At 43.7% G+C, this 17,742-nt stretch overlaps 1 protein-coding gene across 2 annotated transcripts in view; it reads left to right on the top strand.

Moving 5' to 3' along the window:
- zfpm1 (zinc finger protein, FOG family member 1) overlaps positions 1–17,461 on the top strand; it is a 107,488-nt gene extending 90,027 nt beyond the window's left edge. For both annotated transcript variants that reach the window (XM_039614456.1, XM_039614457.1), the window contains 5 exons: positions 8,477–8,579; positions 8,739–8,987; positions 9,940–10,173; positions 10,260–10,502; positions 10,742–17,461. In XM_039614456.1, the coding sequence (XP_039470390.1) occupies positions 8,477–8,579; positions 8,739–8,987; positions 9,940–10,173; positions 10,260–10,502; positions 10,742–13,386 (3,474 nt within the window). In that variant the 3' untranslated portion in view covers positions 13,387–17,461. The remainder of the gene's footprint in view (positions 1–8,476; positions 8,580–8,738; positions 8,988–9,939; positions 10,174–10,259; positions 10,503–10,741) is intronic.
- The last annotated feature ends 281 nt before the right edge of the window (positions 17,462–17,742 follow it).

The following is a 17,742-nucleotide window of genomic DNA, read 5'->3' as shown; positions in this document are numbered from 1 at the left end:
TATCAGCATAGGAGGAGGGCGTTTTTGGACCTGATAAGGAGAGGGCGTCGCAGGCTGCGCTGGAGGTGGCGGGGGGGTTGGGTGAGAGTGAGAGAGAGAGAGGTGTGTGAATGGATGTTATATGTGAAATGACTTTGGCAATAAAAAAAAAGTGGTTGGAGAGCTCAGTCAGTGTGTGCTTGCACTGACACACATGAATGTTACAGAAGCTGTAGTGAAGACACAGTGTTGGGGGTGGGAATGGTGTGCGGGGGGGTTAATATCAGACCAAATAATTAGATTCGCTATCGTCGCGGCGGCAGCAGTGCGGGGATCAGGCAGATTAAAGCCGGGCTCGGGGCTGGTTAATATTCATGAAGGGACCAGGGTCCGGGCGAGGGGCTTAGACTGCAGCTCAAAGACTCTCCTCCGGCTGATGGGGCTTAAGGCAGCGCTCTCAACCAAGATGGAGCTCTGTCGCGGAGGCCTGACATCCCACTGATAGATGGAGGGCTGCGTGGATAGTTTAGGTGACGGGAAAGAAAGAAGAAAGACGGCAGGGAGTTTTTGCACTCGATACACCGACATCCGTGTGGATCTCCTGATCTTCATTTGATCGTGCTGCTTTCGTGAAACAATGGATCCTCTCTGAGTTCTCTTCTTTTTTATTTCCCTTTACAGACACAGCATGTTTACACGCATCATTATTCAAAACCCTCGCCTTCTATTCTGGGCTCTTTCTGTAAATAGGAAACATTTCCATGTTCTAGGCTACATATGGACTGTGTCTCAGTTAGCTGCAAGGTTGTGTCAATGCCAACTCGTGTTTCAGCATTCAAACTTACTGGTCTGAAGGCCCTTGCTTTGCTAACCTAGTAAACCAGTTAAACCAGAAAGCAAACGTTAAAAGCCAAAAACAAACAGATAAAAGGAGGCGAAGCTTAAATCCTCCACCAACTATTTCACCTCCTAATGTAGAACCAAAAGTTACCTTGTTGGTAACAATGAGACCCAAAATAACAGAAGTCAGTGCCCAGGATGAGAACACATTGATGATTTGTTGGCGTTTAAAAGGAAACGTATCGATTTTGCCATCACAGGAGGTGATGCAGCCATGAAACAATGGCTGTTTCTAAGATTCTTATATTTGTGCTATTTTCATTATCCACCTTTGATAGATAATAGTGTTTGGCTGCTCTGAAAACTTGAGAAGGTTGACTCTTTGTTGGTCCACATGTTCCAGAGGCGAACGTTGGCCGTTTGAGTCATTGTGATCGGCTTCAGCCCAAGAGAAGTGAAAAGGGCTTTGATAACATCCGGTGGCCTCTCCGTTCTCCTTAACTCACTCTCACATCTCTGGCATCTGCATTCTCTACTGGCCTGGTTAATTACACACACACACACACACACACACACACACACACACACACACAAAGTGTGATCTGGCCCTCTGCCTCGCTGACTCTCATTATCTCATGTGAAACTGTGTGTGTGTGTGTGTGACTGTAAGGTGTGTAAAGTAGCGTGTTCTCCTTGTTGCAGTTTGACACAGCAGATTATCTGTTAGCGTCGCTGGTATTAGGTGACGTTGTGATTTACTTCCATGAGCCGAATCCTCTACTTTAGCTTTGTCCAAGCAAAACTAGCAGCATCTGCAGGACAGCAATTGATCTCTATCTCCTTTAAATTCAGCTGTGAGCATACCAAGGACAAGCAGGCCGAGTGACTGATAGATTTCCAAGTAATCTTGGAGTTTTAACACAGCCCGTGCAGGCGTTTGCATGCTACTGTAGCTCCCGCAGTGTTTCCTGAATCCCAATGAGACTACAGATGTGGGATGTGCCCCTAAACAAAAATATTTTTCTTCACTCCTTCAGGTTTCCTGTGTTCACATCTGGAGGCTGGCCAGTTGACCTCTTTTTACACTACGAAACATAACAAAACCAAAAACACAGCATAACTAATCATAACTGAACGTGCTTCACATCTGCTAGCTTTGCTACTACAAACCTGGAACTGCCCCCACATGCCCTCCTGGGAAGGTATTAATGACACACATCAAACAATCGGGTCTTGGTTGGTCTTCAGCTCTACAGTGTCCTCCATGCAGCTGGCTTACATGCTTACAGGATTACAAAGAAGTAAGGTAGAGAATAGTTTTGAGAATTGCCCCTAGTGTGAGTCATCATGAGGGTGGAAAAGCTGCCACGTCTCACTGGGATGATTTATCTGGTCAGACATCAGATATGAAAATAAATGGAAATTGCATGTGACATTTCACAACATCTATGACGTTAACGTTCAATCAATAACTCCAAAACAAATATTCTATTATCATGTTTCTTTTGTGCTAGCTTGTTGACATTGTTGTGGTTGGAGAGGAAACTCCATCGGGGAGAGGCTGAATTTTTATCCAAGTGTTATTAATTCTGAAATAAGAAGAGAAGAGAGTGCATCACACTCTTTAATTACTTAATATTTTAGATCTTTAAAGAATGAGCATGTGTGTGTGTGTGTGTGTGTTTTCCATTTTCTTTTGCTCTTTGTGTATTTGTATATATAAAATACGTGAGTGTGTGTGTGTGTGTGTGTGTGTGTTATTTCCACTTGCGCGCTAGTGAGCTCTCCCCATTGCCCTATCATGGTGAATTCCAAAGCCGTGGCCGTGATGAATTAGTCTGAAGCAAATTAGCAGTACTTACAGCTCAGACGGCTCCAGCATTGGGTTACAAATTAAAACAAAAGCAGCCGTATCTCCACATCAGCGCTAGTCCCCCATGAAATACAATACGCTCTGCCTCAATCTTTAACGTGCAACAGACTGAGAGGCTTCCTTCCTTCTGTCCTTTCCCTCTCTTCTCACTGTCTTTCCAACATCCATCTTCTTCAGATATTCCAATGAGCTGTCTGATCATAACACACAGCCCGGTGTCTTCAGCTAACAGTGGCAGACTTCACGTTAGGTATTATTGACCAAACCAGTGTTATAACTGCTTTATGTAAAGAGAGAGATAAGGAAAAAAAATACTGTGCAAAATAAAATTGCAAATGTGTTTATTTGAACACTGAGAAAAATCGCTTTAAAAATTTGCGAAAAGAGCAACAAAAGAACGGAAAAATGTTGCAATGCTTAAAAAATTAACTGCTGTATCTCATAACTAATAAGGTTAATGAGTAACACGATTAGGTATAAAACCAACGTCCCTGAGAGGCAGGGAGCGATTCACTGCTCTGCTTTCAGGTTTCACAGAGACCAGGGCTCAGTTTCACCAATACAGACCTCGACTGTGGCTGAGTCAAACCAAATGATCACAAGTTTGGTACATGTCTAAATTTAGTCACTGACTGTCTTAAGGGGTACTACCGTACAAAGAATTCTGGGTAAATGGAGGCTTTTTAAAGAACAAAAATGGCCAACCGGTTTACGGAATACCTTCTCAGCAGTGTTTACCCAGCAGACACAAAAATAGAGATAAGCAAAGAGCTGTTGGAAGCTTCTGTGGCGTAAAGTCTCAATACATACAGCAGAGCTGAAATCTTTTAGCTTCTTTGTGTATCCGAGCTTCTGCTAATTCTTAGGTTGAGGATAGATTCACTCACACGGACAAACAAAACCAGCTGCCTGTGTGCACAACTCACTGAATTTTCCCGAGCTTAGTTAACAACAGTCTAACCTTGTGTAATTTTAGCCCAAGTCTTATATTTTTGCAGTGCCGTCAAACTGATATTAGAGCGTAGTTAAGCCTGGTCTAAAATATCCTCTGGTGCTAAATCTGACCAATGAACAGGCAGCAGCTGTTGGAGGAGCTCACACTGCACTAAGGTTGATGATAAGAGGAGAGCAGCTCTGAAATATTTTTGGGAAGGCCTTCACATGAATGAATAACATCTGAAAGTAATTCCTAAAACAAACCTGTAATTCTAAAGGAACAGCGCTCTCTTTTTCCTGTTGGAGTTAAAAGTTAAAAGTCTGAATTTTGTGCTTTTAGAGTTTAGTTAAAACAGTTGAAACCTCACGTAAGTGGTTCCTGATTTTTACCTCGTATTAGACCTCTGCGGTTCTGTTGTGGTGAGACATATGTAACATCTTTAAAACATACAAAGTTAAGGTGAAAAACACACTGCACGGTGTCGTCTCACCACAGCATCAGTGCTTATAGTGATGGCTTGATCTGCACACGCAGGCTTTCTCAGGAATCTCAGTTTTTTTTCTGCCATTTGTATTTCTCCATGATCCGTTTCAGAAATGTTTCCTCTGAATGTTGTCATTTAATAACGATTATCATCTTCATTAATCAGTAATAAATCCATTTGGTATTCCTAGTCATATGTTTCATTTTATTATGGATATAATGACATTTTAGTTAATTGGATTAAAAACAAGATTTCAGTATAAAAATAAAATGAGATGATTATAAAACAAACATAAAATATAAATGTACAGGTTATTAATTTTTTTTTTACAGTAATACAAACTGGTTCATAAAATTGAGACTGGATATTCTGCATGATGCGAGTGAACTGTTTAGGTGATAAATACTCCACCTGTCCACAGTTACAAAAATAATCTTAAACAAGCAAAATAATGAGACTAAACTGAATTTGGGAAAAAACATACATCAGCAAATAAATACAAATGTGAACTTGTTGAGCAATAATCATACTTTATGTAACCAGCAACAAATAACTTCAAAGATGCACACATTTAAAATGCTGTATAATTAGGAAATCGCTACTTTTTCAAATTCATTACTTGATCGATGTTTAATGAGTTCTTTAATATCTGCAAGATAACTTTGTATTAACTCCTAAAACCTGCATCATACCTGCAGAGAGTGAACATTACAGCCCTGCTTTTGTACGGAGGATTTATGTAATTTGAACAGCTGCTAAGCTGAATTTGCCAAATGTGTTTTATTTGCATTCAAAGTGTTTGGAAATTTTTACAGAAAACTGAAAAATAAATCAATAAAATAAGTAATTACAACAGTTATGTGTTCAGTGAGTGACACTCCACGCAGTGGTTTGATGTTTCTCTAGTGAAAAATAGAATTTTAACAATTTATTGAATAATAATTATAATCAGAATAGTAAAAGTTGAGAATTTAAACACATCTGTGTACCCAACTTCTTTCATATGAAAATAATATCAATCAAAATAAAGTAGTCTTTGTTTGTGCTAAATAAATTAATGTTTATCCAATATGAAACCTGAATATTAACAGATACATCGGGCTGTAATGAAAAAGTGTTCAGGTATTTATTCACTGGTTGCAGTATTAATAATCCCAATAATCCTGTGATGTCACAGAGCTGCTGCAGACGAGGAGAAACAACTTTTTCCCCTCACTGGTCCAAACTGGTGATTTGACATGTTTGTTTATCAACAGTTTATGACTAATTATATTGATGATTTTAGACTAATGCAGTATATCTAATACTTGTATGTGCACACTGAACATTTTCCACTAATAGAACAAATATAGATGATCGTGTGTGCTGTCTGTGGTCAGTGTAGTTCTCTCTAAAGATCATTTTATGGACTTTTTATATGTATGCGACAGATGGTGGAGGTCAGATACACGAGCAGTGAGAATCGTCATCAGCCTCAGTCATCTTTTCTTTGGCCAAGTGCATGCAGTGTGTCAGCAGAGCCTGTCACTGGCTTTCTATGAATTTCTTCGGCCTTTTTTTCCTCCCAGAATGAATAATTCTGTATAAATACGTCACTCTCAGGTTCAGTTTCATATTTAATACCACTTTTAATTTGTTAAAAAGGGGAACCTTTTCAGAAGATGCCCAGTGGTCGCGTCATATCTGGAATTTTACTTGCAGACAGAAAATATTTTTTAAAAGGAAGCTTACTGAAACACTGAGACAAATCTACAGCATGTTTGGAGGAAAGTCGGCCTCAAAATCAGACTTAAAAACACCAAAAGTCACGGAAGACGCCAGCGTCGAACGTGACGGGGAAAATAAAGCAGGAAGCTTCTCTGTGCTTCTCTCATCGACTGTAGCTGCTCAGTGAGGGCCGTCACGTCCTGTGCTGAGGGAATGCTTCCTCTTGGTGGGGAGTGAACGGTACTGCATCGCTGTGCAGCTCTCACACAGTGAGGACAGTCGGTCATTGCATCAGAGATTTCCTCTCTTCCCTGTGGAGTCGCTGCAGCTGTCACAACCACGTCAAATCCACTTTTATTATTGTTTATCTCTTTTGGTTGTACAGAGATTATATTTTGAATATTCATAGTGATGTCTGCAGTATGATACTTAAACAGAAACTCTGATGGAGGAAAGGTGGTGGTGGTGGTGTTTGGGGAATAATGTGCTGATGCAGAAGTAGGCGATCGTGGCTTAAGAGTTGAGTGTTCGTCTTGTAATCGGAAGGTTGCCGGTTTGAGCCCCGGCTCGGACAGTCTCGGTCGTTGTGTCCTTGGGCAAGACACTTCACCTACCGCCTACTGGTGATGGCCAGAGGGGCCGATGGCGCGATACGGCAGCCTCGCCTCTGTCAGTCTGCGCCAGGGCACAAGCTACAGCTGTGGCTACAACTGTAGCTTGCCTTCACCAGTGTATGAATGTGAGAGTGAATGAATAGTGGTATTGTAAAGCGCTTTGAGGGGTCCCGAAAAGCGCTATATAAATGCAATCCATTATTATTATTATTATTATTAAGTACAGAAGAAAGGCCTCGCCAAGAGATATCAGTGATGGGATACATGCACGTGGTGGGAGTTCTCCTGGAGCCACATATAAACAAAGACAGGATTGTACTCAGGTCTCTTGTGTGTGTGTGTGTGTGTCATACCTCCACACATACAGACAGTGGATGTTGACTCTACACTCTTTGTCCAGTGTATCCACCGTGGATCTTATTATGGCTGCCCTTTGAATAGCTGCCAGTCGACTTCATCAGATCTTTTTTTCCTCTTCCTTTTCTTCTCTCCTTTTCTCCTCAGGTCCCTCTTCCTCTTTTATTCCTCTTTTTTCTTCATTTTCGGGGTCGCTTTGTTCCGCTTGTGCTCCCTCATTTCCTTCTGGGGCTGTAATCATCCTCTGCTCACTGACGGCCTTTTCATAAACCGGTGTTTACCGCTGGCCGCACACTGGATACTCACGTGTGGCTGTGTCGTCCCAGCTGGCTGCAATTAATGCTTTGATTTTGGTGATTCTCTGCTGGTAGTTAAAAGAAGAGTGGTAATACTTGAAAAAGACAATAGCAGATGTTTTACTTGATTTGGCGATGATGTTTAGACGACAGGTGGAATTTGGGCTTGGGCGTGCTTTAAAGGGGTTTTCCCCAGTAACATGTTTATGCATGTTTATCATGAAAACACGCAAAGATTCAGTCAGTCTTAGCTTCGCATTTGTTGCCTGACTCTGCACAAGCTGAATCCATTAATTATAAAACAATGTCCTGCTCAGGATTTGAGTTTCCAAATCTTTTTTCCTGTGGATGTAGCTCATATCATAAATTACATATCTAATCTGGGGGGGTCCACAGTGAGTTAACCACGCGTCATCACGTGACAGTTTGGATGATATGGATCATTTTCAAAGCTAGTGACCAAATTGGGCTACACTTTTACAAACACTTTGGCTCTATTTTCTCATTTAATGTCAGATTTTAATTATATGCTTCATGATCAGATTGATAGTCTGATTTTGCAGTGTTTTTTACACTTAGAATAAATCCACAGGAAGAGCGAGGTTTAGAGGTTCTTTGTGATTCCAGGTGATGATAAATATGATAGTAGTTATTTAGGCGGCTATTACTATATAGTGGACTAAGTTTGGATATTTTATCCCCCACAATCAAAAGGCATGAATAAAAGAGCTCATTATGGAAGAACAAATCTGTGGCAGTGCTTAGAACGAAAATTAACTTTTATTTTGAAAATATACATTCTTCCAATTAACAAAACAGACATTGATCTGTTGTTGAGTCAGGAGTCCATTTACATATATACAGTAATATGGTAATAGATGGAATAAATGACCCCCCAAAAAAAGAATTAGGAGAATTTACCCTCCGCTTCAGAATATTTTTCACAACTCAACCAGAAACTGAGCAGAAACTGAGCAGGTCTCTAAAACCGAAATGATCCGATGACCGAAAAATAGCACATTAATAGAAAATTAACGGTTTTACCTTAGAAACAAAAGTGACTCATAAACACAGCATCTTGGGACTTTTGATGAACCCATTTGGTTACTTTGTTTACCATCCTAAAATATTCTTGATGCTCCACATGTTTTGATTTAGCAGAGATTTTAGACCGGGTCCTCTTCCTGACACACACCTCCCCATTAACCGTGTTCTGGACCAGCGTTCGGAGTGCACCGACTTGTGTGTTGTCAGTTGCAGCCTTGCAGATCTGCTATGATGCAAAACGAGTAATAACAAGAACCCTTTGTGTGTGTTGGTTGACAGGCAAGAATAAAAACCTTGGCTTTGATCAGTCTGATCAATGAAAACTGTTCTTTGTGTGTGCAGAACACTCGGATGACTGTCGTGTGTGAAGATCCAGATTGTTGGATTAGTCGCCTCCCTCTGACCTCCGACGCCTCTGCAGCAAACTGCTCGATCTACAGCCAAGGTGACTTTTTTTCTAATACACGACAAGAGGATATTTATGTTCTAGCTGCCTTCAAAATCTGAATCTGTGTATCAAAACGCAGAAAGTTGAGGTCAAACGTAACCTTTGCATTTTATGCTGCCAGCTTTCCAGTTGTTACTCCCTCCTGTTTGTTTTCAGGCGAGGAGTTGTTCTGTAAGGTGATGAAAGAGCTTACGGTCGGCGAAAGGCTTTTGGCGGTCGTGTCTCCCATTCCTCTGGGCTCCTCCTCTCCGGTGGCCCAAGGCTCTCCTCCACTGAGCCTCGTCACCCACAAACAACCTGTGGTGAAGGAGGAGCCGTCGTACCCGGCGGCGCTGCGCTCAGAGATCCAGCTCCTCCCGCAGCAAGCTGGCATGGCAGCAATCTTGGCTACTGCTGTTGTCAATAGTGAGTGTTGTATTTAAATCGTATTCATGAAAACAGCATTTTAAGTGGTTAAAGGTTCAACTGGCTATTTGCAGAACAAGTATTTACAATTAATTTCTAATGAGGCAATAAGTTTAAAAATGTGCCAAAGTGTAAGATATATGCCATTTTAACTACCTACAGGAGGGGTGGTTTTAGATCTCACCCTGGGTCAACACACCTGAATCAAATAATTAGTTCATTACCAGGCCTCTGGAGAACTTCAGACTGGTACCTGCAGCTTGATTTACTGAAATGTACTTTGTTATTGAAATGTAATGTTCTCTTCAGCCACAAAATGGCACTGTAGCGCTTTTAAAACCAGCTGATTAGTTTGTGCTTTCCACATAAAAGTTTCCTGTTGCTTAAATAATTCACGATCATCACACACCGGTAGATCTGGTGCCTCTGTGGCAGTAGACTTCTGAAAAAAGGCTTCTGTGGTATGCACACACATACTCACCTGCCACTGTATTAGGTACACTTTGATAGTACTGGGTTGGACCTCCTTTTTCCTTCAGACATGTGTGCAACAAGGTGCGATGTTTTTGTGGGAAAATCCCACTAAATCAGAGGTTCTGATACTTCAACTTCGGCAGGTTGACGTAACCAAGGCTACATGCCTAAATCCATGAAGTTTCTGCCATGTGATTGGACGAGTAGATATTGGTATTGACGAGCAGTTGAACTGGCTTAAGTAATGAAGTGAGTACATTTAGAAATAGTTTATAGTAATTAAAAATTTAAAAATACTGTAAACCAGAAGTCTTGAGATTACAGTTAGACTACAATTAAAACTTTGTATAACTTTAGCAGGGAAAGTTAACCACATCCTCACTTTTGCTAATTAAACTAGCGCTTTTCAGGTTCTTGAACCCATATTTGTGTCTCTGTTTGACTGACTAACTCGTGTGTACTTGTTTTTGCTGGACAGAGGACATTTTCCCCTGTAAGGACTGTGGGATCTGGTACCGTAGTGAGAGGAACCTGCAGGCCCATCTTATGTACTATTGTGCCAGCCGTCAGAAGCAGCCAGCTGCAGCTTCCTCCCCTCCACAAGACAAACCCAAGGAGTCCTACCCCAATGAACGCATCTGCCCCTTTCCACAGTGCAACAAGAGCTGCCCCAGTGCCAGCTCACTCGAGATTCACATGCGCACACACAGTGGTGAGAGCAGTATTTGTATGTATGCATAAAAGACAAAGGGTCAGAGCATTGGGCCCTGACTGTTATCCTTCTCCATCCTTCCACAGGCGAGCGTCCATTTGTCTGTCTCATCTGTCTGTCAGCATTCACCACTAAAGCAAACTGTGAGCGCCACCTTAAGGTCCATACGGACACCCTGAACGGGGTGTGTCACGGCTGTGGGTTCGTCTCCACCACGAGGGACATCCTCTACAGCCATCTGGTCACCAGCCACATGGTTTGCCAGCCTGGATCTCGCAGTGAGGTGTACTCTCCGGGGCCAGGTCTACCTAAGTTACCCCTGTCCATTGGTAAGTCATTCCATCATATTCTGTTATTTTTTGTATTTGGATTACGTTGCAGTAACTTTTAAAGATTCACTTCTGGAAAGCCGGCACGTTAGCCTTTTTTTTCCCTTTAACCCTCCCGAGGTTGTTTGAAATTTTGGACATGTTTGATCTGAGTAATCTGAGATTTTGAATAAAATTTGAATAATCTATTCAAATGTAAGCAACTGTTATAATTTACTAACCTTGACTCTCCTGTTAAGGTCTGAGTCCGGGAGACTCTGGTGTTGTGCTGAAGTGTCAAGTTTGTGGCCACAACGCTGACTCACCTGCTCAGCTCCAGCAACATGTACGAACTCACCTGGAGGTCAGGGTCCCAGCTGAAAGGAGCCCTACTCCACGTCAAAGTACCCCATTGTCGGTCGACCACCCCCAGCCGTCTCCCCAGGAGAAGGAGCCCCTGGCTTCATCCAGTCCAGGCACAAACGGAGGCTCAGCCACTCCTCGAGACTGCAGTCCTGCTGATGACCAGATCATGGAGTTAAAGATCAAAGAGGAGCCTCATTCAGATTCAGACACAGAAGAGCAGAAAATGGAAATTAAGGAGGATGGAGAGGAGGAGGAGGAGGAGGAGATGGGTGGAGAGGAGGCAGATCAAGAGGCAGGAGGGAACATAAAAGAGGCGCAAACAACCTCCTCCAGCCACACATCGAACTCGCCGAAGAGTCCAGCTACAACAACAGTGAAGGCAGAACCCACTAGTCCCACCCCTGGTTCTAGCCCCGCCCATATGGGAGGTGCAGGCTCAGTTGTTCCAGGAGGAGCGCTGTTCCTGCCTCAGTACATGTTTAACCCCGAGGCAGCCATCTTGCCTCAGGCCTCGGAGATCCTGGCTAAAATGTCAGAGATGGTCCATAGTCGCTTAAAGCAAGGCCAGACGGTCGCCCAGAACAACGCCGCAGCCTTCTTTCCTTCTGGACCGACTGCACCCACGGCAACAGCCACTCCACCTCACAAAGGAGCTACCTGCTTCGAGTGCGATATCACCTTCAATAACATCAACAATTTCTATGCACACAAGAGGCTTTATTGCTCAAGCAGGCATCAAGGCGAAGGTGCATCCTCAGCCTCGGGCCCCGCATTGACTAGAGACGCAGCCTCGACCGCCGCGCCTTCTGCTGGGACACGCGGCTCATCTGCATCTCCTCAGGGCGGAGCATCAAGTAGGGCCGCCTCTGCTTCGCCGTCTGACTCCGAGCCTCCTGCAGGAAGTGGAGCAGCAGAATCCAGGAGGGTGCTGGAGGTGAAGACTGAACCTCCAGCGGGGAGAGAGGGAATCTCGTCCTCTTCTGAAGGGGAAGGCGCTGGTACGAGTGTGGGAGGAGGAGGAGGCGGAGGAGGACGAGCAAGTGAAGGCAGCCAGAGTCCTGCTAGCGGTTCTGCAGAGGACCTTGACGACGATCCCAACAGAACCTTCTGCGAAGCCTGCAACATCCGTTTCAGCCGTCACGACAACTACACTGTCCACAAACGATTCTACTGTGCGTCGCGCCACGACCCGTCCAACCAGAGAGCCGTACACATGGCCAAGACCACCAACACAGCTGCCTTCATTCCACAGCCCATCCGAACACGCAAAAGAAAGAAGATGTATGAGATTCACATGGCAAGGACCGAGGCGTTAGCTAACGCTGCCGCCGCTGCTGCAGCAGCAGCAGCCACTGCCGCCGCCTCTGCTCCATCCCCCTCGGTTCTGGGCTTGGTAGTAAAGCAAGAATCCTCTCCCAGTGGTGCAGGCGGCTCAAGCCCTGAAGGAGATGGCCCAATCGACCTGAGCAAGAGGCCCCGTCTCAGAGAGGCTCCACGGCACAGCGGCAGCGGCGGCGGCAGTAGCAGCATTCTCCCAGCTCTCCCTCTCACCGACTACCACAAGTGCACAGCCTGCAGCATCAGTTTCAACAGCATTGAGAACTACCTGGCTCATAAAACATACTACTGCCCTGCCACCACCCTCCAACCCCACACTTTGGAGCAGCTTCACAGGCTCAAGAGATCAGCCTCCACCTCTCCAAAAAGCAGGCCTCAGCAGGATCGTCCGGATCTCCTGCACCCTGTGGAGAATAAAGCTCACCCAGCTGAGTGGGTGGCCCAGGCTCAGGGCACGTCATCCAGTCCTCACACCTCTGCCTTACCCGCCTCTGACGCTGCATCTCCTTCACATACAAATACGACACTTGCAGCCTCTCCAGGAGCTGGAGCCAAAAGCGTGGTCGCAGCTTCTGCTCAGATGGTCTGCCCATACTGTCCCAACAGGCCCATTGCTGGTGACTTGATGGAGCATTTCAAGACTACCCACGGGCTGGTTGTAACCATTCAGCCACCCCAGGAGACTCTGCCCCATCCGGGCAGAACAGCAAGCCGCAGCCCGAGCCTGAGTCCCAGGGACGGAGCCGCTGCAGCGACTTCAGCCACTCCAACCAACCAGGCCAGACTTGTCTCCCGAGTTCACAGAGACAGCATCAACGGGCAGGCTAGGAGTGGTACAGCTTCTCCTGTTTCACCCCTGGTGAACGGCAGCCCCTCCGCCGGGGGCGGATCACCGTTAGCCAGTTCTCCTCTGCCTGTGTCTCCCCCAAGAGCTCCGTCTCTGACTTTGTCACCTGTGCCTGAGATCCTGAGAGAGAAGCTGGGATCGTCACATGTTCCGGACAAGGCCGCCCAGACTGTGGCCTCCCACCCGATCCCTGTACCTAGTGTCAGTCCTAAAACCACCCCGGTCATCTCCCCTGTCCAGAACGGTAACTCGCGCTTCTGTCGGCTGTGCAACATCAAGTTCAGCAGCCTCTCCACGTTCATAGCTCACAAGAAATACTACTGCTCTTCCCACAGTGCCGAACACGTTAAGTGAGCTAAGACACTTTTGATCTTTCCCTTCCCTTTCATCTTTCTGAGCAGAGGTTGTCCTTCACTAAGTTTTAAATGGCTCAGAGGGTCCTCCTCCTCCCCCGCCAGCGTCCCACATAGGTGCCAAAACGGTGCTCGGCTGGCATCACCACGAATGACAGTGAACGACTGTTACTCACCTGGCAGGGCCTGATGCCTGGCTCCTCCAGAGCAGAATTCCCAGGTGGTGTTACTCACATACAGAAACTGATATTCCTCCCATGGGTCAAAGTGTGTAGTACACTAAGAGCTGAGAAACATGCTACCTGCACGCTGGTGTGCCCTCGTCCCGAAGATCACTCTTTGTACACCAGTCGCTGATTCAACACTTACCACGCCCTCGCCTCACAGTAGTGTTATTATGGGACGCTAAATAGATGTATGTCAACAGCCCTTTTTTCTGTCTCTGAACTGAACTTTTCATGGCAGTAATTCCATTCTGACTGATGGTGATGATGATGATGATGATGATGATGATGATAGTGCATTTCCAGTGTTTCCCCGCCCCCTGAGCTCTTTTACGTTCCCAGACCTAAACGGAGGAATCATTTCTCTTGTGTGGAAAAAAAAAGACTTGATCATTGTTGATGTTTTTATTATCTGTGCATAGTGTATGATGTCTGAAAAGAAAAGAATTCTATGCTTTTGGGTTCAACACTGGCTCTTTTCTGCTTACTAGAGAAGCTGAAGCATTTTAGCTGACACACAGATATGTGCTATCACGATGTTACTAATTACTGAAGGATAATATTTCAAAATGGGACTTTTTTTTTCCTTTCATACACACAAATTTTTATTTTCTCTGTAAAAAAAATGCAAGGAAGAAGAAAAAAGATGTGAAATATTTATCTTTTAGTCATCACTGATTTCATGTCAACAGAAAACTACCTACTTAGTGTCTGAGAGTATTTGTATTTTTTATTTGTATATTTTTCATACTGTTGGAAAGAACTGTTTGGATCTGGGTGTGTTGAAGTGAATTTTCTAAGTGTAGATATGTAATATCTTTTCACAGTAATCACTGGGATCACACTGAACTTTATCATGTTAGTATTTCTCGTTCTGTTAATGTGGGCTGTAATCGATGCCGTCTGAAAACCAGCACAGCTTTTCTTTTTTTTGTCTTTCTGTTTTTTAACCCCACGATTCGTACAGAACAGCCGTTTGTTTCCAGACCGTCACGTCCGAACATTGAAGGGAGCTCGTTGGACACTGCTGCGTTCACACTTTGGTGAGAGTGACGAAGCTTTGCAGATTTTTAGGTTACACGTAAAAATCCACATTTTCAGTAAGAAGTTTGTCTTCAGATACACACACACACACACACACACACACACACACACACACACACACACACACACAGCTTTACATTATTTGTTGCAAACTTCACTCTCATACTAAGGCATATTTATTATTATGATTGTACTTCTCTCCGGCAATGAAGGCATAACAGTGAACAGTCACATGTTGGTGTAAGACCTCACAAAAGAAAAGCACATATAACCATATGTTGTGGCTGTGGTGTGTGTGTATGTGCATGTGTGTCTCTTATTTGTGCACAGACACACCAGATGTTCCCGTGCTGCTGTTGCAGTTGCAATACAGTGTTACCTAGAACTGTGAATACTTTTTATTTTTCCAACTTTGATGCAAACTAACCTGTAGCCGCCGAGGGGTAAAAATCTGCATCTAGATCACAGCGGTTATCCTGCCCCCCCCCCCAGCTTCTCTCAGGATTTTAACTCTATTCATTGAGAGCCACTAAAACCAACTCAGACTTCCAAGCGACACTAAAAGTACAGTTTTATATAACAGACTGTTAGCAAACCCCACCGCTGGGTCTTCAACAAGAGACATCTAAATGTAAAGTAATAGAACTAAAATCATTCCTGGTTTTCAAAGACTCCTTAAATATTCAGCCAAATTTGACTTTTTTGACGGTGTGAGTCGTCCATCTTTTTATACAGTCTGTCTTGTGATCCTGACTCGACTGGTTTGAGGTCTCGTCCACGCATTAAGTATTTTCTTACGATGCAGCTTTTGGCCCCTCGCAGACGGTTCCAGATGACTGAAAATGGACCTCATTGAGAAATTCAGAAACCATTTAATGTCACGATCCCCCGTGTTTACATGTTTTTTTTCATGACTTTAAGCTTGTGGTTATTTTGCCAACTTGTTGGTTTGGCATGCTCTTTACAGCACTTGGATTTTGTTTTTGGATTTAATGCAGACACAAGCCCACGTATGTGGGAACTAGAGCTGTAGTAGAATTTGGACCTGGTCCGATTGATTGGTGTCCAGGAGCTGCAAAGATATTAATGGAACAGGTGTAATATCACCAAGAAAGCATTTTGTGCGTCCATCCACACTGAAGGGGTTTTTCTGCAGGGAAGCAGTGGATCACCTGGTTTTAAGCATCTTCAGCTGTTTACACATTCAGGGGGAAAACATGCACCTAACCACAACCTGGGTGGCTAAAGAAGCATCATATTGGGGGTCAGTGGTCACTGGAAGATTCTCATAAGCAACCTTTAAAGATGTAAGAAACATGGCAAAGCAGTTATTTACATCCTGCAGTCACAGCAAGATTAGAAAACTAAAAGCATAACCCTTTTTTAATGCTGTGTTCTTCTTCAGAATCTCCTCAGAAACTTTTTTTTCCCCCTCTAAATATCCACATTTTTGTAGTTGGTCTCTGAGACACTGGACCAAACCAGTAACGTAACACAGTGTAGAACAAAATGATCGACCAGTGCAGTTTTAAAGGATACGTATACCGACTTGGTGGTTTCCATACTTTGCCTTTAAAACGTAAGATTATATTAGATAAATTCATTTTTCATAATCCCAGTTCTTTTTAAATGTAGAAGACATTACCTACTCCTGTTTGGCTTAGAGCACCAGTGTACCAGACTCATCGCACTGCTGTTTACAGCTGTGGTCTTAAAAGTAGAGAGAAGAACAGGCCGTGAGCCACTTTTTCACTGCAGGAACTTTACAGGAACCTTTGGAGGAGCTCAGGGTGTTTTCACTGTTGGGACTAGGGTCTAAATGAAGTTCTAGGGTTTTTGTTTGTTTTTTTTAAACTCTGAAAGTCCCAGTTCAGGAGGTAGCCCCACCCCCAAAATTCCTGAGCTTTTTTGGGGGTGGGTACTTGCTTTCTGAACTTTTCTGATTGGTCAACTATTCCTAACATTTTAAGCTAGTCTATGTCAGCATCTGCAAAAGCTTTTAAAATAATTTTGCTTTAATTTTGGTCGAGCATTTCTCGACCTTGCCGCTACAGCTCATCTCTTTTCCTGCGTTGCCTTCAGTGACTGTTTGCAAAGTTGTAAATCACGAGCAATAGCAGTATAGTTGAATCTCTTCAACGCTGACTGCTGTTATGTAGTCCCCTGTCCCTCACATTACATGCCATTGTCGTCTGCGTTGTTGTATAGTCTGCAGTTTGGGGAATGATGTGTAAATGCAAGTTTCCTCGCATCCATGCAGAGGCCTGACTTTCTTAATCGTCACAGGTCCTCACACCGCGGTGGAAATGCAGAAACCCAATGATCTAATGAACCTTTTAGTTCCTTGAACAACGTTCCTGGCACTAAAGGTTTTTGGTAGTTTTGTGGAAATCATAGCTGCAGTCATGTCACCTAGTTACAAATGGAGGAACTGAGTGCTGAGAAACCACCCTTAGATCTTGCCGCCTTTTTGTTGCACTGTTGTATAAAAACGTGCTGAATGTTTTAGTTTTAGCTGCTTTTTTTTTTTTTTTTGGTAACGTATTTATGTTTTACGGCACTTTTTCCCGTCCAGAATGCATCCTAGCTCTACCTTGAAGGACGTTTCTGAAAGATTTTAAACCTTGAATAAAACCTTTCTTTGTTTAATTGTAAACCTTTTTTTAATGATTTCTTTCATGTCTGTAACGGAGAAAATCACAATGAATGTCAACACTTTTATGTCCATATTTTTCATTTCAGTTCCACTACACTCATCCAAACTATGCATGGGAAATAAAAAAAAGTTCTGAGAGACACTGATGAGAAGTGTGGCTGTATTTCTTTCTTTTGTGTGATTGCATTTCTTCGACTTCTAGGGGCAGCTTTAGTAGTTGCTTGTGTCTTGTCACTCTTAAATCACAAAGGTTCTACTTTGCAGGTTCTGTTTAACAGTTTGTTAATTTCACATAAAATTTGTATATAAAGCAGAGTAATTCTGCCCACTAAGAAGATGCCCTCTAGCGGAGGTTATCACAAACAGCAGCCTGAAGCCATAGTAGGGCATGATAGAATCTGTCAATGATTTTGTTTATTTGAGTGATGGGTCT

The sequence above is a fragment of the Oreochromis aureus genome, linkage group 7, assembly GCF_013358895.1.
Source record: "Oreochromis aureus strain Israel breed Guangdong linkage group 7, ZZ_aureus, whole genome shotgun sequence".
NCBI classification, from domain to species: domain Eukaryota; kingdom Metazoa; phylum Chordata; class Actinopteri; order Cichliformes; family Cichlidae; genus Oreochromis; species Oreochromis aureus.
The sequence above is the reverse complement of the archived record's forward strand: the minus strand, read 5'-3'. Positions and strand labels throughout refer to the sequence as shown.